This window comes from Theobroma cacao, chromosome 5 (assembly GCF_000208745.1).
Source record: "Theobroma cacao cultivar B97-61/B2 chromosome 5, Criollo_cocoa_genome_V2, whole genome shotgun sequence".
NCBI lineage: Eukaryota > Viridiplantae > Streptophyta > Magnoliopsida > Malvales > Malvaceae > Theobroma > Theobroma cacao.
In genome coordinates, this window is record NC_030854.1 from 9,416,783 (window position 1) to 9,443,603 (window position 26,821).

At 34.5% G+C, this 26,821-nt stretch overlaps 4 protein-coding genes across 4 annotated transcripts; 1 reads left to right on the forward strand and 3 right to left on the reverse strand.

Moving 5' to 3' along the window:
* Positions 3,236-8,284, forward strand: LOC18598422 (putative deoxyribonuclease TATDN1). The gene is made up of 12 exons (XM_007027940.2): positions 3,236-3,339; positions 3,454-3,474; positions 3,606-3,706; positions 3,993-4,050; positions 4,168-4,211; positions 4,334-4,414; positions 5,992-6,062; positions 6,184-6,294; positions 6,526-6,608; positions 6,891-7,107; positions 7,475-7,555; positions 8,013-8,284. The coding sequence occupies exons 1-12, from the start codon at positions 3,318-3,320 to the stop codon at positions 8,080-8,082; spliced, it is 960 nt and encodes a 319-aa protein (XP_007028002.1). The 5' UTR covers positions 3,236-3,317; the 3' UTR covers positions 8,083-8,284.
* LOC18598423 (33 kDa ribonucleoprotein, chloroplastic) lies at positions 8,563-10,490 on the reverse strand. Its single transcript, XM_007027941.2, has 4 exons — positions 9,878-10,490; positions 9,662-9,763; positions 9,158-9,466; positions 8,563-9,076 (listed from the first exon to the last, which is right to left on the reverse strand). Exons 1-4 carry the CDS (start codon positions 10,355-10,357, stop codon positions 8,945-8,947), a joined length of 1,023 nt encoding a protein of 340 aa, XP_007028003.1. The 5' UTR covers positions 10,358-10,490; the 3' UTR covers positions 8,563-8,944.
* On the reverse strand, positions 19,506-20,020 carry LOC108661928 (pumilio homolog 15-like). Its single transcript, XM_018120920.1, has 2 exons — positions 19,675-20,020; positions 19,506-19,573 (listed from the first exon to the last, which is right to left on the reverse strand). Exons 1-2 carry the CDS (start codon positions 20,018-20,020, stop codon positions 19,506-19,508), a joined length of 414 nt encoding a protein of 137 aa, XP_017976409.1.
* LOC18598425 (nuclear transcription factor Y subunit A-10) lies at positions 20,667-26,721 on the reverse strand. Its single transcript, XM_007027943.2, has 6 exons — positions 26,536-26,721; positions 25,612-25,952; positions 23,740-23,849; positions 23,582-23,650; positions 22,506-22,646; positions 20,667-21,516 (listed from the first exon to the last, which is right to left on the reverse strand). Exons 2-6 carry the CDS (start codon positions 25,871-25,873, stop codon positions 21,112-21,114), a joined length of 987 nt encoding a protein of 328 aa, XP_007028005.1. The 5' UTR covers positions 25,874-25,952; positions 26,536-26,721; the 3' UTR covers positions 20,667-21,111.

The window sequence follows — 26,821 nt, forward strand, 5'->3', positions numbered from 1 at the left end:
TATATATTTACATCATAGATCTTGGATACAAAAAAATGAATATCCATATTTTTCTTCAATAAAAAAATATATATACAATAAGAAACTTACGAGTTAACATAAAAGAACATTAAATATAGAATTAAAACACATAATAAGAACATATTATTTAAATATAATGAGAACATTTAAAAACTTTTTTATAATAGAGTTACACTAAAATATACCAACCGAACTATTAAGAAATTTTATTCTTGGATATTTCTATTACTAATCAAATGATCAATTCTTCTTTCAGGGTGGACAAGAAAATCAGCAATTGATATTTCCATTATCAATCATATGATCAATTCTTTTTCAGGGTAGACAAGAAAATCAACATATCAACTTGGCCATGGTTAAAATCATCACAATATATTTTAGCTTTAAACGATGCTTGATAAAATACAAGACGTGTAGGTATGTAACCAATAATCTTTCATGCCACATTGATGACAAGACATGTTCTATATTCATTTTATTCTGTCCATTTTTGTCTTTTCATTATTCATTAACTTCTTGTGGGTTAAAAGTATTCATTCACTTTTAGTAGGTTATCCACTTTTGATGGGTTGTTTATTTTTAGTGGGTTAATCGATTAAGGCATCCTTCCACTTCTGATAGTAAAATTATCTATCCACTTATGGTGATAAAATTATTCTTAGATTTTGATGGTAAAATTAGTCATTCACTTTTCATGGTAAAATTATTCTTAGAATTGAAATAGTGATAGTGTAAATTTTTATAGCGATAATAATTATTAAATGATGTTACATTCACTTCAAGGGATGGATGGATTCATGACTATGATCATAATTATTAAATGTTGTTGCATTCACTTCAGGAAATGGATAGATTTATAATTTTTTTATTAGTATCTCGTTTGTTGCATTAACTTCAGGGAATAAACATTCATGATTTTTCATTAATAGCTATATAATAGCAAATTCACTTTCCAATGAAGGAACAAAATATAATATATAATATATGATAACATAAGGTTGATTTTTAAGGAATGAAAACACTAAAAAGATATCAAGTCACTTACCTGATTTGCTACAATCAGAAATTAAAGATCAACCATTGAAATCTTTTTAAAGCTTGGAGATGATGAAAACAAAATAGCACTAACACTTACTTGATTTGCTAAAACCAGAGAGCAAAACCCAATCATTGAAATCATTTTGAAGCTTGAAGATGATGAAAACAAAATAATTCAAAAACTTGAAAAGATCAGAGGATCGTACTGATAACGTGTTATGAAAATATAACTAGAAAGAACATCTATAAGAGAAAATAAGAGAAAGTATGTAGAGGGAGAGAAAAGATCTTATAGAAGTGTATTTACAAATGAAATGAGGGGCCTATTTATAGGTAAATAACCCCTTATCTCGATAGAACTTATAACATAAAGATAATACTAAGAGATTAAGTGGATTGATTAAATTCTAATGTTTATCCAATCTAATTTACATCCAAATCTAGATATACATAGTGTAAATGGATATTCACAAAAATATTCATAACATTCTTCAAAATAATAGAGAATAAATGTGTTTTCAGCTAAACTTCATTGGTTTTTGTATTTATGTTGGAAATTATTATTACTCCACTACTTAGGATCTAGGTACTTTGTTTTTCTTTGGAATAATTTATTTTTATTTTTTCCAAATTTTCTTTCTTTAAAAGTTCTTTATGTTTTCGCATTATTTCGTATTATTCGAGTTAAATTCGCTTAGTTTTTTATACATAAGACTTAAGTGTCGCACAAATCTTATCTAAAATTCTAAGCTTGTGACAAGTTGCCCAAATAGTCAATTCAAGCGATTCAAGCTATTTGCTTGAGAGTTTTTGTTCTATGGAATAATATACTTTTATTTTTCCTAAATTCTTTTTCTTTAAAAGTTCTTTACATTTCCCCATTATTTTGCATTGTTGGAGTTAAGCTTGTTTAGTTTTTCATGCATATAATTTAAGCGCCATGCAGATCTTAGTTAAAGTTTCAAGTTCGTAACAGTTGCTGAGCAATTTAAGCTATTTGCTTGGAATCTATGTGCTTTGTTTTTCTCTAAGAATAATATACTTTTATTTTTCCCCAAAATCTCTTTCTTCAAAAGTTTTCATATTATTTTACAATATTTGAGTTAAGCTTACTTAGACATTCATACACAAGACTTAAGCGTCACAAGGATCTTAATTAAAGTTCCAAGCCCGTAACAGTTTAAAAAGTTCTTAATTATTTAAAAAATATTCAAATAAATATTTATTCTTTTATTCTATCAAACTCTTATACATTTATTTTAAGAAATATAAATTTTATGATTAATAGTTGACTAACTGTTTTTAGTCAAACATCACTTTTCATTTTTACGTCTATGATTTGACGTTGATGTGAAAAGTGAAAAATATCATATGGCTATGTCATAATGATATATCAATATGTCATGTTATCATCCATTATGATATACGAACATATTATTTCAGCACCACATACCATAAAATAATAAGTGACGTTTTGACTAATAACATTTAAGGTAAAATGCCCAAATCCTCGTAAATTTTGATCAAAATTATATGGAAGTTTATTAGTTTTTAAATTGAACACCTCACCCAAAAAAAAATTTTTTGCTGGACATGTAGGTCCAGTTGTTAGTTAACCGTTAGTATTTCTGTTAACTGGTTAATGTGACAAGGGTAAAAATATAATATTACCTTTAATTAATTTTTAAAATTACTATTATATAATTTTTTTATTAATTAAAAAAAAAACCTCCTAAGATGGGGAGATCGAAGCTCCCTTCCTTTGGGAGCACCAACAGGGGCTCCTTTTTTTTAAAATTTTTTTTTTTAAAAATATAATAATAATTTTTTAAATTAATAAAAAAAGAAACGATACTTAAGTATTTTCTTAATCTTTATTAATAATGTTTATATTTTTGAGATGGAGTGTTTATTTCGAAAACTAATGAACTCGTTTAGAATTTTGATTAAAACTTAGAGGGATTGGGATATTTAACTCTAACATTTAATCAATATCTAACCGTAAAGGTTATTTGTAAAAAATAAAAGTGTAAGAATTTGATTATATGTAATTGAAAAATAAATATTTATTTGAATTATTTTAAATAATTTAGAAGATTTTTAAAAATGTTATACTTTTTTATTTTAAAAATTAGCCATAATTAGCTGAAAAAACAAAGTACCATTAAGTCGTTGACAGCAAAAAAAATATCGTAAAGCACAAATTGGAGAAAGCAAGTGCATTACCGTTAGGTCCGTTGCCCATCTCTCTGTCTACCATGGCGCCAACTCGAATGATAGGCAAGTAGATCTTTCCAACTCCATAATTCTATCCTTTTTTTTTTTCTTTATAGTTGCATTTCCTTTACAATCTCTTATTTTCTTATTTTTGCTGTCTCCCATAAATTAAGCCAGATATCGCAGTCAACTTCACAGGTAACTCTTTCACACATTCCATCAAACAAATAATGCTCCATTCCAATCTTTTGCTTCAATTAATCTTTTTTTCTCTTTCTGTCAATCTGGGTCCTTCTTCTCAACTTGGATGATCATTTTTTCTTGCACAGATGGCATGTTCAAAGGCATTTACAATGGCAAGCAATATCACGTTTCCGATATTGCCACTGTTTTGAGCCGAGCTTGGAACGCTGGGGTCGATCGAATTATCGTGAGTTACCCCATCTCTCATATTTTCTTTGCATTTGACCTATTTTTGTTTCCTAGGAAGCTTAGTTTCTTTACAGAACTTGTGGACCTGAATGATTGAGTTTAAGTTTTGTTTTGTTATCAAATTAATGAAATGGTATTTTCATTGTTTTATGGGACCCTAGATGAATGTAGTTACTTTGGGAACTTTTACAATTAATTTTCAGCATGATATCAAAGCATAGTGAGTTTTAGGTTTGATTTTGTTGTTAATGCATAATTTATAGTAATAGAGTTGATGGTTACAGGTTACTGGTGGTTCCCTTGAGGAGTCGAAGGAAGCTCTTGCTATTGCAGAAACTGATGGTCTGTTGACTCTGTTTTATTTTTATTCATTGCCAATCTCTGCCTTAAAGTTGCTTTTGCTTTAGAATGTGTTTGTTGTGGTTATTTTATCCGTATAAAATCTGTTATTCATCACAGGTAGGCTTTTCTGCACAGTTGGCGTGCACCCAACCAGATGCAAGGTTAGTGTTATTCACGCAAATATTGTTGTCTTTGGTCCTTTTTGTTGCATTTTAAGTACATGTTTAACTGTGTGGTTTCATTGGAGATGTTTGTGTACCTGTCTTCTTTTACGTTTGTTTAGGAGTTTGAAGAGAGTGGTGATCCCGAAAAACATTTTCAAGCTCTTTTGGCATTGGCTAAAGAGGGAATCCAAAAAGGGAAGGTGTGCTTTTACTTTGTTGTTCATAGATTTTTAAATTTGGTTACATCTAAGATTGGTGCATTCCCATTCGAGCCAGCAGATGTGAGATGATGAATTTTAGCATATATTATGCAGTTAGATGTTTGAATTTCAGTTGTTAGTTGCTTTCTGCCCAACATGTGTTGGTTAGACAAGTGAAAGTTAGAGGTCTTGGAGCATGCTAATGCCCTGTTCTCTCTCTCTGCTTCTTCTTCTTTTTTGTCCCAGCCTAATTTCTACATAAGTTCTTTTACATTCAACAGTTTCCCATGCATGTACATAGTATTTTTCTTTGCAAAGATGAATTTTTATAATAGTTTAATTAAGAGTTATCAATTTCATGAATAAAAGAGTTATTTCTGTTTATCAATAGTTTAGGGAAAAATAGAAAAGCCCTCTGAGGTTTGGTAAAAAATGTACTTACTCACTTATTTTGATAAATACCCTCTTACCTCTATGAGGTTTGGTAGAAAATACACTCACCCTCTGAAAAAGTAACGATATTAATTACTAAGTTAATTTTATACGAAAAGACAAACATACTGTTTGTTAATTATTTATTTCTCTATTTATTTTTATTTTTTTACTACAAAATTGTAAGATTTAGTTAGTTGTGAGATTTAATCAGCTTTAAAGTCATCTTTAATTACTATCATATTAAATCTTAATTCAATTACGCATTATATATTTTAATCTTATCTTTAATTTAATTATAGATTAACTTTGAGATGAATATATTTATTTATTTTTAGTTAAAATAAATTAATTACCATTAATTTGGAGAAAAAGGTTTAGTGGTAAAGAAATTGATTAAAACAAAAAAAAAATGAAAAAAAGGAAGAAAAAAAAGAAATTAACAAAATGATGGCATTTTTAGCATTTAAGGTGAACTTTGAACACATATTAGTTTGACTAATGGAATACTAATGACATCAATACTTTTTCAAGAGGGAGAGTCTTTTTCAAACTAATGGAGGTAAGTTTATATTCCATAAAACCTCATAGATGACAATTATTTTTCCTAGTTGAATTATATATTATTTAGTACATTTAACACAGAATAGAATTGTAATTAAACCTAATTAAAATTTAATTTGATAGTAATTAAAGATAGTTTTAAAACTGATTAAATCTTCAACCAAATTTATAACTAATTAAATCTCATAGTTTTGTAACTAAAAACAAAAAGTCTTGGACAAAAAAAAGAAAAGAGATAAAAGGAAAGCAAAAGAAAAAAAGAAATGGAGAAATAAATAACAAAAGATTATGCTTGTCTTTTCGTTTGAAGTTTACTTGGTAATTGGCATTTAGGGTTTTAGGGGGTAAGTATAGTTTCAGTCAAACTTCAGGGGGGTAAGAGGGTATTTTTCAAAACTAATATGAGGTTAAATGTATTTTCAACAAAACCTTGGAAGGGTTTTTGTATTTTAACCCAATTTATATAGATCTGAGAATGGTTAGTAACCAAACAACAGTCCTCCATTGCATATTTCCTCTTCGATCAGATTGTTAACCTTAGTTGTAATATGGTTAGAAACTATGAGTTTTCCTTAATCTAGGTGGTGGCAATTGGTGAATGTGGATTGGATTACGACAGGCTTCACTTTTGCCCACCAGAAATTCAAAAGAAGTAAGTGGTTGCCGAGAGAAATATTTGTTGAGATTGTTTTCCTTCTTTTCTTGTTAACTATTGCCTTGTTTTCTTCTGCTCTAATGATAAAATATTTGTTACTTATCCATTCTAAAACTAGGTATTTTGAGAAGCAGTTTGAATTAGCTTATGCCACAAAGCTGCCTATGTTTCTGCATATGCGCGCAGCTGCTGGAGATTTCTGTGAAATTTTGGAACAAAACATTAACAAGTGAGATTTCTGGATCTGTCCTACACAAGTGAAAATTGTCAGCTCTTTTACTTAATCTTATTATTTTATCATTTGACTATCTTTTTCATTTTTTTGTCTGTGCTAACCCTGTAAACCATCTTTGTTCAATTTTATGAAATGGATATTAAGCATATAAGTTAATTGGTTCACTTGTAGATGCATAAATGCTGAATTGTGTTGCCTTTTTTTTTTTGTTTTTCAATTTAATAGGTTCACTGGTGGGGTCACCCATTCATTTACTGGTAGTGCTGAGGACCGTGATAAGCTTCTCTCATTCCATAACATGTATATAGGTGAAAATTCAACTTAGACACAGCATCTTTCATGCACTCACCTAACATATCATGTTGCTGGGCTAGCAGTGAGGTGATGTCTGCTGGCTACCCTGTATCTACCAATCAGATCATTTTATGTTCAGGCTGATCACTTTTGAGCACTTACATTTTTTCACTCAGTCGACCAAGTTGATGAAAAATTGATATTTCATATGTACTTGTTTGAAGCTGTCCATTTTTATGGATATACTGAGGTTCGTGGCTAACCTAATGAGTATTCTCGCTTTGCTTCTATTACAGGCATAAATGGATGCTCCCTGAAGATGGCTGAAAATCTTGATGTCGTGAGGGACATTCCTATTGAAAGAATGATGATTGAGACTGATTCTCCATATTGTGAAATCAAGAGTACTCATGCTGGGATTAAATTTGTGAAATCCTTATGGCCTTCTAAGAAGAAAGAGAAGTATGATCAAGAAAGTCTCGTTAAAGGACGTAATGAACCTTGTTTAGTGCGGTGAGTGAATCTGCTTTTCCATTTGCAGTATCTCAACTTTTAAATCTTTTTTGCACTTTATTTTTTAATAATTTTTTTTCCTGTAGAGTGTGTTCTTAAAATGGAAATCTTGTTTTCATTGTATATTGGAAGCTACTACCATAATCATATCATCTTACAATCAGAAATTGACACAAATATAGCAAATAACATAAAAAAATATAATGCATTGTTTCAGTGTATACTATATAGCTAATGATCATATTTAACTGGTTCATTTGGTCTTTTATAAATGGAGATTTAATTCTGTTCAACACATTTTCTCTTATTTTTTGTTTTATTTTCCTTTTTTTTTTTTTGGACTGGGGTGGGGGGGTTGGTTTTTCAGGCAAGTTCTTGAGGTGGTAGCTGGCTATAAAGGTATTAGCATTGATCAGCTGAGTGCGACATTGTACCAAAACACCTGCAGGTAATTCTATTTGCAATTTTAGGAATTTCTTAAATATAATGATGGGTGATTTGGGCACTAGATTAAGTGGTTACTAGTGATCAAACTGCTTAGAAGTTGATAGATTGAGGATTTGACCAATTTGGTTAATAAATTATTCTTTTAGGTAAGTTGTATTGTACAATTTGAGTTGATAATGGATTGGGCTCCCCTCTACATTTTTATCCAGCACTCTTCAATACATGTTTAATCACCATTCACATATGTGTAGTACCTATCTATGAATTGTGGAAGTCATACTTATGAGTGGTGATCAAAGGTGTATTGAAACTAAGGGATTGAGGAAAATAACAGAGGGGAGCCAAACCCATTGATAATGTGCATTTTTTATTGCCATCAGAATCCTTACTAAAACTAAAACTACTTTTTAGTTTAGGGATTTAGTTGTTCTGCTTCATGAGAGAATTTTGTTATGCAGGGTTTTCTTCCCTCATGATTTGGATGCTGCAGCAGATGCTCTTCTTGCTGGTCGGCGTGAAAGTCAATGACAAAGTTTTATGCTATTTAGATCTTTTGTTCCTCCTTTCAATTGAGGAAGCCACAAGTCGAGAGTTTTTAAAATGAATTGAGCTTTAGGCATTGGAATGGAATCCATTGAAGTCACCTGCATACTAGTATTCCATTTTGCTTTTATGTTGATTATTTAATTGCAAAGTTTGGAAATGGGAAATGCTCATGAAGTTCTATCTTCTCATTGTCCATATATCTCTCTATATATTCATGTCATATTCTTCCTTTGCATGTTAGTACAATTCTACACAAATCAGAGTTGGTCTCTCTAAACTGTTGATAACAAACCTAGGAATGGCCCCAGCTGTCCAGTGAACTGCTTGAAAAAGCCAGGTTAATTAGGCTTCAAAAGGTAGCAGAATCTTTGAATTATAGATTGTGCATAATGATAATTGAGAAGGCAAAAATATGTTGATGGTTGTTCAGGGGTTTAACCTAGTTATAGATCAATATCCAAGTTCATAAACCCTAGCATTTATTATCACCATGTTATTCAACATGTTCCAATAGACAAGAAAGAACCAAAGTGGATTTGGCCTGTAATGAATATCATAAACTATTCAATCAAAAGAGAACGGAAACCTACAGGAAATTTGGCTTTTACAATTGCCATAATATGTAAAACTCGTGCCACATGTACTCCAAAACCACAAATAGAGAATCGTCTCCCTTTGCTTGCTCTATGATTATGTGTAATATTTGTAAACAGTTCCGGATCAGAGGAAACCAAATGACTAGTGTGGAATCATAATTTGGAACTAAAAGGTAATATCTCCGCTCAATTTTCCTGATCCTCTTTGCAAAACCATATTTAACCACCTATTCTCTTTGACTAAACTTTCAGGCAGTGACGCTGGAAAGCAATTCACTGCTTTCAAGACTCTCTTTGGTGTTTCTTTCCATTTCCGGTGATGGAGTTCCGGGAGCTCTATCCGCGGCCATATTCAATCGTAAAGGTCGACCTTCCACCTCCTACAAGCATGATTACATAGAAACAGAAATTGAAAAGGTAAATAAACTTCAACCCCAAAGTATTCATGAACCAAGTCTTACCACTCCGTTCATTGCATTTAGAGCAGCCTCAACAGTCTCAGCAGACTCAAAAGAGACGAATCCAAAACCTCGAGATCTTCCTGTATCCCTCTCATAGATGACTTTAGCACTCAACAGGCCTGGTTGACTAGCGAAAGCATCTCTGAGACCTTGAGAGGTGACACCCCAACCGAGGTTTCCTGCATAGATCTTGTAAGGGCTGTCTAAAAAGCTCTTGTAACCTCTCCGTATCTTTGGTCCCATTACTTCCCTCTCACCACCTCTCGGCACCTCTGGGAAGTTCACCTTCACAGTCCGTCCTCCAACTTGCTGTTAGCGGTTAGGGATAAAAGCATTAACATCAGCTTTACTGGCAATTCAAAATGGAATAACCCACGTAAATGGTGCTCTAAAAACCAAAGAAATACACAACAATTCTAGGTAATCTGCATAGAGCTAAAAAAACTTTGTAGGTTCAATCAATGGTTAATGTAGACAGTCAAGAAACTTTATAATTAAACTTACGGATCCATCAAACAGCCTAATTGCTTCTTTAGCATCATCAACGCTGGCCATTGTAACAAAGGCAAATCCCCTGCTTCTATCGGTAACTCGATCATAGACAATCTATCAAACACAATTCAACAAGAAAAGCCATTACCAAAAATAACCAAAAAAATGAAGAAAACTAATAAGATAGCCAAAACCAATTGGGGAACAAGGGGACGAAAAAACACAAACCTCCACATTAGCAACACGACCAGCCTCATTAAAAATCTCAGATAACTCAGAAGAAGTCATTGAATAGGGCAAGTTCCCAACATACAACCTTCCTTCTTCACCACCAGACTCTGAAATCTTCTCTTCTTCAGCTTCCTCTTGTTGTGGCGGTTCTTCAACGTTTGGACTTTCAGGGTATTCTTCTCCAGGGCTTCGGTCATCTTCAGTAACTAGGAAGCTATCAAAAGAAGCTGCAAAACAGTGCAAACGGGGGAGAGACAGGTGGAGAGAGAAAGGGAGGGAATTGAGGCTTTGGGTTTTGAGGTTGAAGGGTTTTAACTGCTTATGGGTCGGTTTTGAAGGAAGGGAGTGGAGGGATGAAGACAAGAGAGTGGAGAGTTTGTTGTTGCTGAAGAGTGAAGTCGCGGCAGCTGCTACCGTAGCTGCCATGGGGAGAGTTGGAGCTGACATTTTCTGCAAAGAAAAAAAAAGTATGTGCATAATGAATTTTAAGACAGGACTAATGAAAAGATATGGGATATTTCGGGGGGAAGTTAAGAATTGAAAGAGGCAGTGGCTTGCAGCTACGAGATGGATAAGGTTGGGACAGGATTTTTTTTCCTTCCTTTGTACTTGCTTGGTCTGAAATTTGTATGGATTAATTATATATTTGGTACTTCAACTTACAGCGAAATTGTCGTGTGTTTGCGAAAGCCATGTTATTGTATCTTTAATTCTTAAAATTAAAAAAATTGACAAGAGAGGAAAATGGGGTAAAAGGGAGGAGAGGAGGGAGGGATCCTCTTTCACTAAGTCGAAACTTAAACCCAATTTCGTATGGTATTAAACTTTGAAATAAAATTTTAACAAGTTTATACATTATGGGCTCTTGTTTCCAAGTTAAAAAAAATTGTTTGATAAGTAGTGGAAGACTTATATTTATATACTAAAAATTTATCTCATTTCTTATTGATATGAGATTCGTTATATTCTATCATACCTAATTATGCAACGTTCTTGTTAGACTGGCTCTTTACCATAGATGAAAGAGACTTTTACACTAGTTTGGATTTACCTTGATCTTTATCTTTATATCTCTCATAGGGTTTCATATTAGTGAAGATCTAAATCTGCTTTGATACCATTTGTCACGGGCTGAACTTAAGCCTAACTTCGTGTGACCTTAAACTCTTAAAATAGAGTTTAAGTAAGCCTATATATCATGAGCTTACGTTCTCAACTCAAAAGATATGCCTATAAATCATGAGCTTACGTTCTCAACTCAAAAGACATGTCTAATAGGTGGTGAAAGGCCCAAATTTATATACCCAAGATCTATCCCATCTTTTATTGATGAGGGATCCATGACATTCTACCTTACTCAATTATGTAACGCCCCCATTATACTGGCTCTTTACCAGTAGATGAGAAAGACTCTTACACTGGTTTTGGTCTCTACCTTGATCCTTATATCTCATATAGGAGCCCCACATCAGTGAAAATCTAAGTCTGCTTTGATATCAAATGTCAAGGGTCGAAGCTTTTTACTCGAAGAGGAAAAAGCCTTTTACACTAGTTTGTGTTTACCTTGACCCTTGTATCTCTCATGGGAGCCACACATCAGTGACAATCCAAGTCTGTTTTGTTACCAAATGTCACAGGCTGGAACTTAAGCCTAATCTCATGCGATTTTAAACTTTGAAAATAAAGTTTAAGTAAGCTTATGAATTACAAGCCCACGTTCTCTACCCAAAAGACATGCTTGGTAGGTGGTGGAAGGCACCTATTTATATACCCAAAACTCATCATTTCTCTTATTGATGTGGGGATTTGTGACACCTTCCCATTCACCCTATCCGCTCAATTTTCTCTCTCTTCCCTTTCCCTCATTCTTTCTCTCCTCTTTCTCTTTGTGTCTTTTTTTTTCCTTTTTTTATGATTTAATTTTTTAATTTTAAAAATAAAAAACGTATTTTCCTATTTTTATTTTTAATTTTGGAAATCAAAATTTTAAGAAAAAATTAATTTTTTTTAAAATTTTCAAAATAAGATTTAAAAAAAAATAAAAAATGTAAAATGATCCTAACATTTTTAAATGTGTTTTACATTGTTATTTGTTATTTTTTTAATCATGCCACTCGTTTAACTAAAGATGTCAGATGCTTAACGAAAGTAAATTCAAATATCTAACTGTAAATGTGTAATTAATCCAATCTAAATTATTGACTTTCGATTTACTTCTAGATGAGTTACGCTACCAAGTTTGTCTTGTGTAATGTATGTTTGGAAAAAAGAATGAGAAAGAAAGAAAGAGAGGGAAACAGAAAAGAATAGATATAAGGAAAATTAGAATGAGAGATTAGTAAGAGCAAAGGATTGCAGCGGGTCACCATGGGAACTACAATGTTGATAGGGGCAAGTACACCGAGGAAAGGAATTGAAAGGATCCATGTGGGGTGGAAAAATGGATAAGATCGCTCTTTATAGCTTTTGCTGGAAACTTACAGAGCAATGTGGAATGAAGGCAACTCAAAGTCTTTTTGGATGAGTTTAAAGTGGTAGTTGTTGATATTTTCTACCTAAGAAATGTAAAGAGTCAAGGACCATGGTATGCATATGTGAGATATAAGGAGGAAAGGGAACTAACAAGGGTCGTATACTTAGCCCATGGAAGGAAAATTAATGGAAGAAGGGTAAGGATAGTGGAGGTTGAAAAAGCTAAAAATTTGAAAGGGCCAACAAGGGAGACTATAGGGAACTTGAAAAAAGATATTGAAAAAGGGGTGAGCAATAGATCTTTTAAAGAAATCTTACTAGCAAATTCACACAAAGTTGTACTAGAGGAAAAAGAGAGAAAAGGGCAGGAAAGGAGAGAAATAGTAAAAGAAAAAGTCAACAGGGTTGATATTAATGAATCTGAGTTAGAATGGCTAGGTCGCAACGCTTTAAGGCATTTAAGAGGCCCTATTAATTGTGGTTCAATTGAGAATTCATTATTCCATGAGGGTATAATTGTCAAGTGAGACCAGTTCGAGGATTAGGGGTATTGGTCACCTTTGGAGACAAAAAAGACAAGGAAAAACTTTTACATCATTGTTTTGACCACTTCGAGCCACGGTTCTCGAATTTGGCTTTATATTATGTGGGATCGGAGGAGAAGAAGTTGAATGTTTGGGTTAAACTTGAAGAAATTCCACTTTATATCTGACATGAGAATAGTTTCAGAGCAATTAGGAATGCATGGGGTAAATATTTGAAATAGGATAAAGACATTGGAGAAATGGTGATTGAATCAGGCCAAGATCTTTGTGGAGGTGCATTCACTTAAAAACATCACTACATGCACACACTTGAGTATTTTGTGAGAGCCTCGATAATGGAAATAGTAAGCACTGAGTCGAGAGCGAGAATAAGAGACTCGATGGACAGTGTCTTTAAATTGGAGTGGGAATACTAGTAAGGGAGAAGGGTTGGCCTATGTGGGAGGAGTTGAAGGAGGGGACGTTCTTCGAGACAAACCAGGAAGACTATGAGATAGGGATAGGAGTTGCAATAGGTCCCTAAGAATACAGAGTAGGCCTGATGGTAGCATAGAACACCGAGGTAGTAAATTTGACAGTGGGAAAAAAAGCTTAACTAAAAACAAAGGGAAAGAGATATGGGAGGGAAATTCAAATTCAACAACAAGAAGTGATAGGAGTGAGTATTGATTAGGTCTAAACAGAAAAGACTAGAGGAAGATGTTGGGCCGAGTTTCTTTTCTTTGACCCTTTGTGAAAAGGTAATGAAAGATAACAGATTGAGCTAACTAGAGGACCTAGGTGAATTTAGAACACAAAATGTAAACAGTGATGGAGGGTGTAAAGGAAGGAAGACTCATGAACTAACCAGTTCGTTCAAAGACCTGAGGGTCATAAACCAATACAACAAAATGGGCTGAATAAATAAAAAAATGAGCGTAATTGGAAGGGAATTATAGGTGAAGGTGAGAGGGCTGACTTAGGAGATAAAAAGTATTTTATAGAGACATTGAGATATGGGTGGAAAGGGTAAAAGAGAAACAAGCGAAAACAAAAAGTGGAAAATAAAAAAAGATAAAGGTAGATTAGTGAGAGAAGTGGTATGGTAAGCATGTTTCCAGAAAATGGGAAGAAGAAAAAAGATAGTGAAATGTGCAATGGAAGGCTTGGATCTACCTAGGGTAAGTAGAGAAAAAGAAGTGGAGTTAAAATAGAGAAAAAATGAGTAGGAAATAAAAAAGTCCCTAGAGAGTCAAAGGAAATCATATCAGAAGTGTACAGATAGAGGCATTGGGGAAGAAGTTAAGAGTTATAATGGCTGATTGATAAGGCAAATATAAACTAGATAAGATTTCAAAGAATGGGAAATGGGTCAAATAGGGTAAGTAGAAGTCAAGTTAGGAAAGAGATCGGAGAATGGTTGGAAATTGATACAGGAGGTATGCACAAACTAAATGAGCAAATAGGCCTAGACCAGACTAAGACAAAAATAGATAGTGAGACGAGTAGGGAAGCTTTGAAGATTTGAGAAGTAATTAATAAATTAGGAATGAAATTCAAAAAAAGAAAAGAGAGGTCATTAAAGCCTTTGCAGAGATAAAGTTAAGGGAGACAAAAAGAAAAAAATAAAAAGAACATTAAGAGGATTGATGGTGTCCAAATATGTGAGTTTTTTAGTTTTTTCGATGCTTTTGATTTCGTGGAATGTTAGAGTGCTTGGAAAAAGAGAAAAGAAAAAGACAGAGAGAAATGTTGTTAGGAAAAATAAATCAAATATGTTGTTTCTGTAGGAAACAAAACTTTAATATGAGAAAAAGAGCATTTATGAAAGGTTGTGGGGGAAGGATAGAATAGGTAGTGAATTGGTGGACTCGCTCGGTCGATTAGGGGGGTTGATAAGCATATGTAGGGAAGAGTTTGCTCAGTCATTTTGGGGAATTTATTGATGAACTAGCTCTTGTCAATTTACCACTAATAGGGGATAAGTTCACTTGGAGTGGATATAGGGAGGGGTTAGTGTTTAGTCGGCTAAACAAGTTCCTTCTAGATGTAGAGTGGTTAGATTACGAAAATGGTATGGTGCAAGAGTGTCTCCCAAACTCATTATTAGATTACAACCCCGTGTGTTTGAGATCTAATAAGGTTAATTGGGGACCAACGCCTTTCAAATTGTTCAGCTATTGGATGGAAAAAGCAAGCTTCCAAAAATTGGTTTCTAATTTTTAGGATTAAAATAAATTACAAGGCTCGGATAAAGGGGGAATTTATCAAAAATTTAGAGACATAAAGGTTGATATAAAGGAGTGCAGTGCTAAAACTTTAAGGAATATTCAAATGCACATACAATATAAAGAAGAGGAGATAAAAGTGTTGCTCCAAGCTTGTTAGGAATGTAAAACTAACTAAGGAAGGCAAGAGGAACTAGTAAAAAAAAAAGCTGAATTGTAGGCGTTATATCGAGATGATGAAAAAGAATAACTACAGAAATTGAGGTTTAAATGGTCAAACGAAGGAGATCAAAATAAAAAATGCTTCAATGCTATGACTTCGGCAAAGAAGAGGGCAAATCATATTGAGAAAATTCAAATGGAAAAAGGCTTGAGGGAAGACCCAATTAGCATTAAAGAAAAAGTGTCATTGCACTTTGAGAAGCTGTATCGAGAAAAACAAGTGTTGGAATTGAAAGATATAGATTGAAATTTTGGCTGGTTGAATGACGATTTGGTTAGGAAGCTTGACTTTGACGAAGAGGAAGTGTGGGGAACCATCAGGGGTTGCGATGGCAACAAAGCACTTGGCCTAGATGGGTGTAACTTGAATTTTTTTAAACATCAATGGAAGGTGATGAAAAAGGATGTTATGGAATTTATGAGTACGTTCCATAGGAATGGACAACTAGGGAGAGGTATTAATGCATCGTTTATTGCTCTTGTTCCAAAGGTAGTAAATCCAACCAACCTAGGTGAGTACATGGCAATCAGCCTTGTTAGTAATTTGTATAAGATCGTGGTGAAAATAATTGTAAATCGATCGAGAAATTGATTAGGGAAGTTATTGAGAGGAATCAATTCACGTTTATCAAGAGTAGGCAGTTGATGGTTTGTTCATTAATTGCAAAATGAAATGGTGGATTAGATGAAAAAAGATAAGAGGGGGAGATTGATGCTGAAGGTGGATTTTGAGAAAGCGTATGGCAACATTAGTTGAAACTTTCTCTTAAGGTTGTGTCAAAGATGGGGTTTGGTGAAAAATTTAGAGGTTGGATTAGGAAGTGCACATCTACAGCATTAATCTCTGGTTTGGTCAACGGTTCACCAACTCAGTAATTCAAAATGAGGAAAGGGTTGAGATAAGGGTGCCCGTTGTCCTTTTTTTTCTTTAATATGGTGGCAGAGGCTCTGAGTTGTATGATAAAAAAAGTTAAGGGTTTGAGTATGCGTATAAGGGTTGAGATTGAAAATAATAAGCTTCAGATTTCGCACCTCCAATACATTGTTGACGCAGTGTTTTTTTTTTTTAGTATGAGTTGGAAAATTTAATGATTTTGAAAAGGATACTAAGGTGCTTCCAAGTGGTGTCATGCCTAAGGATAAACTTCCATAAAATTCACCTTATAGGTGTTAGAGTGGAGCAAAATGTAGTAGCATGAAAGGCAACACACATCTCATGTGTGGTTAGTAAGATCCCAATAACTTACCCTGGGTTGCCATTGGGGGTGAATCATAACTTCGTAAGTTTCTAGAAGCTAATGGTTGAAAGAATGGAACAAAATTGGTGGGGTGGAAGTCTTAAACACTGTTCTTTAGAGGTAGAGTCATTTTACGCAAGTCAATGCTCACTAGTTTGCTGTTATTCTACATGTCTTTATTTTCCATTTTAGCGAAAGGGAAATGACAGCTAAAGAAGATATAAAGGAATTTCATGTTGGGGGGAGGGGTTGATAAGTAAAGGAAAATCCATTATGCTAAGTGGGATGTGATAAGCTAGTATAAAGAGTACAGAGGTGTAAGCCTTATTGAATTGGAGGTAAAAAATCGGGCACTTCTTAACAAGTGGATTTGGCGCTATAGGAAGGAAAAAGAAAGTTTATGGAGAGAGGTCCTTGTGGAAAAAACTAACTGCGATCTGATTATGCTCTTGCCACAATTGAGTGATAATAAAAGAGTGTCAACTTTATGGAAAAAAATTATAAGCCCTATTTTCCCCACTAACAAGTATTTTTTGTAGGTTCAAGCTAACATTGGTTTTGCTGTTGGTGATAGGACAAACTTGTTGTTTTGGCAAGATCAATGGATCGACGATGTAGTGCATTCGTTTCCAAGGATCTTTGCGCTAACAGTAAACAAAGTAGGTAAATTTGTGGATTTTAGGGCCTAGATTGAAGAGAGAGAGAGTTGGAATGTGCAACTGTGAAGGCAACAATTTTGGTTGGGAAATCACATAGTGGGAATAGTTGGAAGGTTTACTTGTGGAGTTCCAACTCAGCAGGAAATTAAGGGATGAAACTATATGGAAAAATGAAGCTAATGGACAGTACAAAGCTAAATCTTTTTGTAAGTATGTGTCTTCTTTTAATGCAAATGTTGATGGTATATGGAAAGATGTATGGGTAAAAGTTGCACTGTATAGAGTCAAGACATTTATTTGGCAGCTGTTGCAAGGAAAGGTTAAGGTAAAAGAGGAACTTGCAAACAAAGGGGTGTAACTCAATAATATGCTAAATTGTGTCCTTTGTAATAGGGAGAAGGAAACTTGTAACCATTTATTCCAAAATTATTATGAGACATGGAAAATATGGTTGGTTTAGTGTGGGAGTTAGGGGTGCAACGGGTCTCACCTGAAAGTATGAAAGAATTCTTCATGGCATGGAATGGAATCCTTTTGGGGGGATTGGACATCAGATTGTGGAATATGGCTTTTTTTTATATTGTTTGGTCAATTTGGAAATGTAGGAATGAGGTAGTGTTTGGAGGTAAAGAATGAAAAGCTGAACGGTGTCTTGAAATAACAAGAATTAGAGTAACTACATGAGCTAGTGCAAAATGGCCAAAGGAGTTTCCTTTAGTGCTAGATATTTACTAATAACCCCCCTACAAGGACAACACCATAAAGAGAAAAGAGGAAGGAAAAGAGTTTAGTGGGAAAAACCTTGGACAGCCTTCATGAAATTTAATGTAGATGGAGTCGTTAAAGGCTGTCCGGGATCGACAGGTTTTGAGGGCATTCTAAGGGATCCAAGTGGTGAGGTCAAAGCCACGTTTTTTAAATCAGTTGGCATGGCTGATTCCAACCTTGCAGAGATACGAGCGAAGACGAGAGTTTTCCTTATTTTCTCAGCTTCAACATGGAATGAAGAGTACCATCTCGTAATCGAAAGTGATTCTATAAATGTAGTGAAATGGACAGAAATTCGAGCACTTCACCATAGAGCATGCACAAATGGATTCTACAAATTGAATGCTATAAAGAGGGTTTGACTAACTAGGAAATTAAGCATGTTATGAGAGAAGCAAATCAGAGGGCCGATGCTTTTACTAAAGATGGAGTGGATATGTTATCTGAAGTCATAAGAATTTTCTAGTAAGTTTGGTTTTTTGGCTTTGAAGAGATTCAGCTACTATTTGGATTAAAATCTTGGTTAAGGTTTATGGGTGATTTTCAGATTCTCGATCTGTGGATATCTCTATGATTTGCTATGCCATGTTTCTTTTCGAGGGTGTTAATTTTTGCGTTTTTGTGTACAGTTTGATTTAGGGGTGCTGATTAGTTATTTGGGATCTAGTTTCTATTAGGAGTGTAGGGGTGATTCTCTTGTATAGTCTTGTTCTTTTGTTTTTGGTATAAAGGATCTGTTCCCTATCCTACAAAGTTTCAGTGTAGGGGAAGGCCATTTATTTTGCTTGATAGGTGTTTTTGTTTCCATCTTGGATGGCTGATTTTGTGCTGGATCTTTTTTAAAGTTTATTGGAGGGTATATCAAGTTATGAGAGATACACCTACCAATATCCTATGCTTGGGTCTTGGTCCTGATGTTGTTTCAGATTTAGACAAGTTCCTTATTCCCATGATAAATAAATCTTCACTTTACCTTTCAAAAAAAAAAAAATCTAGTTGGCTCACATTTATTGCTTGAATAGAAACTAATAAAATATGGAGTCCATAATGGTTTTTTTTTTAGCTTTTTTTTGTAGAATTTCACTTTCATCTTTTTTTTAACGAGAGAAGGAGAATTAAAAAATCTAAGTCTTTGAGCAAAGGATGTACAAACTTATCATTGGTGCTTCTTAGAAGTAATTTTTTATATTTATTTTATTGAAAATAGATTTATTTTTTTTGAAAAAAAATATATTATCGAGATAAATTTGTGTGTTAAATGTGAGATATGTTATTATTGATTAAAACAGTTAAATTTGAGGGATTTTAGTATTGGACAATAATCACAAACTCATAGTAACTAGTACAACTCTTAAGGAAGATGGTATGGCATGGGCAAGTGCTAATCATTTGTGGAGAGAATATCTTTCCACGTCAAAAAGCGGCAGCATAAGGATTCAGCTGCTAGAATAATTAGGGTGCAGAGGCTGTAACCAATTCAGTCCTATAATAGTTTTTCCAATATGTCAAATTATTCATTGAGCCTGTGCTCCAAACCATTTGCTGCTTCTGCATTTCCTACTACAATTCTGATGTGCTGCCGCTTCAAAGTAACAAAAAAATTTCATGCAATATCAGTTACCTATGTTTTGAAAGGAATGAGATCCCAGGTTTGAAATTCTTGATCATAATTGAGCAAGAGACCATCCTTTGAGATCTTCCATATACATTCTGTTTGACACCGGCTAGAATCCCATTCGTATGCGTAGGCATCAAAATGGTGCCATCCTGACTGATCCCATTGCACATTACAATAAAACAGTGTGGTGCCCCAGAAATTAACAGAGAATTTCCACTCGAATTCAGAGCCATCTGGAAGGGCAACATAGCCAAGATCATTGTCGCGGGACTGGCAGTGTATGTTCAGAGTCCTGTGATTTCCCAGCTGGTTCATGACCCTAACAAGAATTTTTCCCATGACAAAGTATCTTGACATGCTAAACAGCAGCAAGAGGAGGATAGCAAAGGTTTTGTTTCGAGTGTTTCTCATGTTGCCTTGCTCTCTTTGTGTCTTTGATTCTGGGTCATATCTACTTATTATAAAAAAAGAAGAAAGAAAAAAACAATTTGGACATCCAAGCAAAGCATATGACCAGCTACCTCCCTTTTTGTCCTACTAGTTTATATCAGAAGAAAGATTGAGAGACGAGAGATTATGTTTTCTTTTTCTTAACCTGCATGAAGAGTAAGAATCGCACTTTTGAAGGCTCTAAGATATTAGTAGAAAATTGTTTTGAAATTTCGTCCAGCTTTGATCCGATGTTCGTCCATGACACAGCTAGAAAAGCAAGGAGAATCAGGAGAAAACAAGGTTCGAATCTTCAATGTTTGCAACCGAAATTCCTCTATAGTTCAGACAATTATACATCTAGAGAAAACAAGTGAAAAAACTGAGTCCAAATTTGAAAAATAAAGAATGAAGATTTAGGAAAGCTATTTCTCCAGAATCCTAATTGCAGTAGATGACACCATTCTGTGGCCTGCTAAGGCACATTATAGTAAGCCACATGGCGTAATCAGGAACTGCCCGAACATTCAATTTAATTTGTTTCATCATCCAATAAGGTACTAAAGTGGAAAATTTTGCATATATACTCCTATCAGAGGTGTAACTCTACAACAGATTGAGAATAAGATCAAACGGAATAACACATATAAAAACACAAGCATAATATTCTACAATATATTATTTCTCAAGCATGACAAACAGTAGATAGCATGCTTTAGGAACACCACAATTCTACATATTTAGGATTACAAGCACATAATCAAACATTCAAGTTCTACTGGATCAGTGGAAACACTCCATTGATAGTCTGATCCATTTCTTACATTAAAGTTTTAGCATCATCCACCACCCCAGGACAGCAGTGCTGCGCGGAGTTGGAAGGAAGAGCTTTAGATAAGATGAGCCAAGAATGATTTGCCTAAACAACCAAATGGCGGCTGGACTATCCAGGGAACCAAAACCTGTTGCAAAAACTACAACAGCTGATGTAACAAAGTTCCTCCATTTGGTTGCTCCAGGGAAAGTGGGTAGGTGCACCGAACTTAGCACCAATCCCACTAATACCCTCGGTATCAAACTTTAAGGTTGCAACAGTTATCTCCTGTTGCAACCCACTTGCTGGGCATAACAGTACCACGCCCATTGTCCACCATGCGTGGGAGAGTGTGGACAGACAGTCCAAGATGATTGATTGGGAAGTGTTCAAGATCTCCCCTGGAATACACGCTGGTCACCTCTGACCCTGAAAGAGTTGAGCCTCCTCCATTTGCTTCCTTGGACGAGTTCAAGGTTCCACTGTCAGATTGCAGGACTTCAGAATTCTGTGAAACTGCATAGTGCCAAAGTTTTCCTTCAGCAGCTTTGTTCATCTTAATTCCATCTTTGCCACTGTTTGAACATTTTGTGTTCAAGAAACGGCCGCCGCATCCCCTTGGCCGGCGCATTGCATGCAGATGGCGTGAGTAGTGCATATATGGCTGTGGAACAAAAGCAGAACCTAAATATTTGTGGCAGAAGAAGATATTTAAATTTTCAAGTGAAGAATCATCTAACAATGAAAGACATCTGATGGTGGTCTTGATTGAAATAATGCCCAATAGCTTTAATAATTACAATATACCGCACACATTCATGATTTTTATGGCTTTCAAATTAAGACTTTGTTTAGTTTTTCATCTAGTTCAATGAACAAGATCATAACTTTGGAGAACAGAAACTGAATTCATTCGAGACATTGAACTAGATTAAGATTTAAACAAAAAACCCAAAAACACCATGGATACGTTAATTATGGCATATTGAAGATAATACCTGTGAATTCAAATTAGGTAGCTAAGTCTTAGCCAAAAACAAAAATAATAATAATAATAACTATGACTAAGATACCTAGATATCTGGTACTAGCATATATGGTTCCTCAGTAGTGATTAGTAAATTTTAGGATAAATTGAGTTTTGAAATTTTTTAACTAGGTATCCTTTTGCACATTTATATTGACTAACCATACTAACCTCAACTCTACCAATAAGGAATCTTAAATATTCACTTTCTCAGGCAGAAATCGTATCATGCATATTACTGGAAATATCACTGATATCAAAGCTTCTAGTCAACTAAATTAAGGACATCCTCCCCAAGATTAATGGCAACTGTCAAGATCTCTCAAACCAAAACCATTTGACATGTGAAAATTATACAATGTAAGATTTCTGGCCCAACTCATTTGGATCAATCTTTTGCAAACCTAGAAATTCCTACAACTGGGTTGAGTGAGGTGGTTGATTCAAGAGGCTTATATCCATGAGGGTAAATCATTTTTTGCCTAAATCACATGGCATACGATCAAGGCAAGAAGCAAGTATTGAGAAAAACAAAAATTTGCTTCTAGCTTGTCTCCATTAAAGCTTTGGCGAAACTTTCCCAATTAAAAGAAATAGTGAATTGGGAACCCAAAAAGAGATCATACCTTCCTTGCTTTAGTCACTTTATTCTCAAGTACAGCCTTTGCACGAGACTGCCGACGCCTAATGATTCCATTGTACTGCTTGGCATTTACATATATTGGTCCGTCCTCTGTTGCCACATTCAATGGCAGCATAACACGACCCTAAATCATTATGGATTACATTAATCAGTTAAGGTTTTACATGAAGGAAAGGATAAACTATGCATTCCAAGCACCGGACAAGATAGCATTTCAAATATTTTTAGATAAAGAGCATCTCCACCGGAAACACAGTCAAGAGGGAGATTATGTGAAGATCCAACAGGAAAGCCTGTATTTTCCAAGCTTTTATTTCTAAATTTTCACTTGTGCAATATGTAATTTGGGGGGTTTATCATGCTTCCTTCCCGTGCAGTATGAGCAAGTCAAAGCTACATAGTTTTGATATATGGATGCACATGTTTTGTCAGATTAAAAATTGTAGCACACCTTAACACCTTTTTGCAGAAATCATCTTTCAACTGGCCCCTCATTGGCTTTAATATATATTCCCATTAGGTTCACTAAACATCAAACTGGTAGACGATTTTGAGCTCTCTCAACCATAGAGTATCCAAACTTAAACTTAAGTCCATAATCTTTAAGCATACCCAGCAAGGAAATGAGTGGAAGTGCAAGCTTCAGATTTGGTAATTATTGTAATATGATCAACAAATATAGCTGGAAGCAAAAAATGACTAAAAGGTAAAATTTTCACATGCTTGGCTGGCCTTGTAAAAGAAAATTCAATAGTAAGATTGGAAAATTCTGGATCAAAGGAAATGCAACTGAATGGGAAAACTAAAGTAAGATTTAGTTCAAAAAATTTTTGACTTTAAGCTCCTTGTTACAAATTACAATACTTCAAACCAAAAAGGAAAAGATAACCCAAATCAGTCTCTGTATGTTATATGTCTATTTAGATAGTTCAGCAAGAATCAAATATCTCCAGTACAATCGAGTAAAATACATGGAACAACAATATTTTACTTCATAATGTAATTGAGACAGTATAAATCAAGAGAAGTTGCTAGCTAGAGGAATAATGGAAGACAAACCGAAATTTGAGGTCCATAAGTTGAGAAAACTCCATAGCATTGATCCATGTAGGGGTATTTTGCACAGACCTACAGTTGGACGCAAGAAGCAAAAAAATTTAACTTAAGTAGCAAAGAAGTGAATCAGTTAATGGAAGGAAGTTTCTAAGGAATATTACCATGGGCTGACGAAATCCTAGTTCAAAGCGAGCATGATGTTCTGAAGGAGCTGATTGCAGAGAGATGACTGCCTGAGGTTTATGTCCATCCCCTGAATTTTTGCAATCACCTGAATGAAAACCACTTGGCTGGTTAGTAATAGTCAGTGCATTAATAATTTGTGTAAAGACAAAAGCATCTGCACTTTACAACTATGTGTCAATAGTTTTGCCCATCTCTACCACAAATGAACCAACATAAGCTACAGTTTTAAGTAAATCATAAAAATTGTAGATCATTAAATAGGCTGCATGGGATGAAAAAGAAAAAAAAAATTCTCAAGCAAGTTGCAGAAAGAGGGGACATAAGGGGAAAATAATTATTACTTTCAGTGGACTCCATCAGATGATAAGGGCAAATGGGGAGAGAACTAGAGCCAACATTGATCCTGACTAGCAGTCCAGAAAAAACGCACTATTATTATATAATCATCTTGTTCTTCAATGAATTCTAAAGTGATGGAAGGTAAAGAAACTCAAATATTCAAGTTCAATAATAATCCGTGAGGCATGCAGCAGTCTTAAGCTTGCGCTTAAAGTGCTCTATTCTTTGAGCAAGTACTACTAGCTTTTTCCTGGTAGAGGGCATGATGAAACATCTCAATTAAATTATGTGCATCATCATGCACAAAAACTTTTACAGGCTACATACCCCAACAATACTGCATAGCATGAAACTCAAAGAATATCCTTAGCAAAAGCTAAAGTTATCAAGTGCTTGAAGTTCTAATAACTTTTGTATTCAATGTGAAAAAACCCGACATCTTCCCTTTCTAGAAAATCAAGCAACCATGAATCCTATAGTGTCATCACAAATTGCAGGAATCCAACCTTGGCTCTTATTTTATTTTATTCACCATCCTGAGCATTTCATTAAAAAAGTTCCATTATTCTTCTTTACCCAAAATATTATCTTGCCTTTAGCCATTTTCTGTCTAAGCTATAACTTGCAAAATTTGATGAATCTTAACATAACCTGGAGTGTTCATCATTTGCACCTCATTTGTGCGAAAAGTGGGATTTGAAGAACATTGGCAGAAATTCTCTCATAGATAGCAAACAGATCCTTCTGTTTTGACCTTATATGAGTCAATTTAGATAGCACCTTTAAAGGTCAGTATTACCTAGCTCATGAAGCAAATTTAACCAAACAAAATTAGTTGAAAAGCTTTTCAAAGTGAAGAAGTGAATTTTATGAACTCACTTAAAGAGGCTTTAGGTTGCCTTCTCCTTAAGGTTTCCAATATCCTACAACATCAGTGCAACTTCTAATGTCTTTATCCAATATGACAAAAGGAGCATTCACACGTCAAAAAGTAAAAGAATTGTAGATCTATTTCGAAATAAATTTCTTTATCCTTAAGAATTGTAGATCTATTTCCAAAACGGCAGGGGAGGGGGATCCAACCTTGCTACTACAACCTCTCTTGCTTTGATTGACACTTCTAACTTGAAAATTACTTTTTTCATCCTAATTCCTCGAATTTCTATATCACCAATAACTTTGTAAGCCGTATATTTTACTCTGATTGCCACAATCTTATCTCCAACCAAATTGTTGATAAAAGGCTGGAAATAATTGATCTTCATAACGCAATATTTAGACAATCTTCAAATCTAAGAACCATCCAGGTACCTTGTTCACTCTTTCCTTGTTTAGACCAAAGCTCAGGAAGTGCTCCCAAGAGGAGAAATATAAAAAATGAAGAGCTTTGTCTAACAAAATGATGTTCCATATCTACTGGCATATAAATATTTGGCTACAGCATATTTAATAATGGAAAACACCAGTAGATTTTAAGTGGGAAACCTAAAAGATAGAGATGAGATTACCAGGGAATATAGTGAACTGAGTAGGATTTGCTTTATTCAGTTGTTGTTCAGTAGCCCTCCCAGCTTGTTTAGTAGAAGTGAGTTGGTCTCCACTAGAGGGATGTTCCATCAACAAAGTCTTGAATTGGCCACAAGATTCCCCACAAACGGATTGAGATCCTAAAGCACTCCACCAGGGCAGCGTTGGTACTGATGCCAACTGCCCCATGGGATTATGTACAATCCCATCATGTTCTTTAAGATACAGAGTTTGCATGGCCATTCTTACCTCTCAAACTGATCCCAGCAATGGCGCCACACCTCCCTTGAAATTAACTATATTTCAATTATTTAACTAATTCCTGCAACATAAAATATATGTAATTAAAAGTACATCATAAAATTTTGCTAAATTTATGTGAAAAGAAAAAGAAGGAAAAATCCTATCAAACATCTGCAATAAGGTTTTACAGAAATAGGCTCCACCATGAGTGATTGATCTCCTTAGTATCCCAAGTAACAACAGTGACAGGGGAAACCTTAAACAAAATCAAGCCTTGTTTAAGAAACTAAAACTATCAAGGAAAAAGGCGGAAACTATATATAGCTACCAAGTTCTCCCGTATCAAGCATCACTCTTTCGAAAACAACCCCTTAGATTTTCCGTACATAAACATAACCCAAAAAAAAATCATCACAAATATAAGGGACCAAAACCCCATGGCAGACAACAAAGATGAATTGGGTAAAAAGGAAAGAAACCAGAACCCTGATGGAGAAAAGTGTAAAACAGATAAAACTAGCAGATGCAACAAGAAGAGATCATCACAACCTGAACAAAAGAAGAAGAAGAAGAAAGACAAGAAGAGATTCTGATGATAACCAGAAACTTCAAAGAAAAAAAGAAAACTGAAGAAAGAAAGAAAGATAAACTGAAGTACTCACATAACAGTAGAACAGAAGACACAGGTTCTAGTTTCTTAGTTCAAGAGAGGCAGAAAAACCCCATTTGTTAGGAGCCATGTCGGTACAATTTCAAGCAAGGAAGAGAGAGAGAGAGAGAGAGAGAGAGAGAGAGACGGCCGATGGAAGCGTACAAGTGTAATGGAACTACACGCCACTTACCAATGAGCTTCAGTTTTCATGCAAGTCTATATTTTTTAGTACATAGGAGGTACAAAGGTCAGAGCTAATAACCGTTGGGCTAAAGTATCAAGATTCCAACCCATTA

Bases quoted from the DNA above. Each gene is read 5' to 3' on its own strand.
- LOC18598422 (XM_007027940.2), top strand. From the start codon at position 3,318: ATGGCGCCAACTCGAATGATAG. The intron at 4,051-4,167 runs GTCTGTTGACTC...TATTCATCACAG, and splicing joins TGCTATTGCAGAAACTGATG to GTAGGCTTTTCTGCACAGTT. The intron at 4,212-4,333 runs GTTAGTGTTATT...ACGTTTGTTTAG, and splicing joins TGCACCCAACCAGATGCAAG to GAGTTTGAAGAGAGTGGTGA.
- LOC18598423 (XM_007027941.2), bottom strand. From the start codon at position 10,357: ATGCACATACTTTTTTTTTCTTTGCAGAAAATGTCAGCTCCAACTCTC. The intron at 9,467-9,661 runs GTAAGTTTAATT...AACCGCTAACAG, and splicing joins TTAGGCTGTTTGATGGATCC to CAAGTTGGAGGACGGACTGT. The intron at 9,077-9,157 runs GTAAGACTTGGT...TCATGCTTGTAG, and splicing joins TAAATGCAATGAACGGAGTG to GAGGTGGAAGGTCGACCTTT.
- LOC108661928 (XM_018120920.1), bottom strand. From the start codon at position 20,020: ATGAGAAACACTCGAAACAAAACCTTTGCTATCCTCCTCTTGCTGCTG. The intron at 19,574-19,674 runs GTCTCTTGCTCA...GTTACTTTGAAG, and splicing joins ATGGAAGATCTCAAAGGATG to CGGCAGCACATCAGAATTGT.
- LOC18598425 (XM_007027943.2), bottom strand. From the start codon at position 25,873: ATGGCCATGCAAACTCTGTATCTTAAAGAACATGATGGGATTGTACAT. The intron at 23,850-25,611 runs GTAATCTCATCT...GTTTTCATTCAG, and splicing joins TCAGTTCACTATATTCCCTG to GTGATTGCAAAAATTCAGGG. The intron at 21,517-22,505 runs GTATGATCTCTT...TTTGTTCCACAG, and splicing joins AAGTGACTAAAGCAAGGAAG to CCATATATGCACTACTCACG.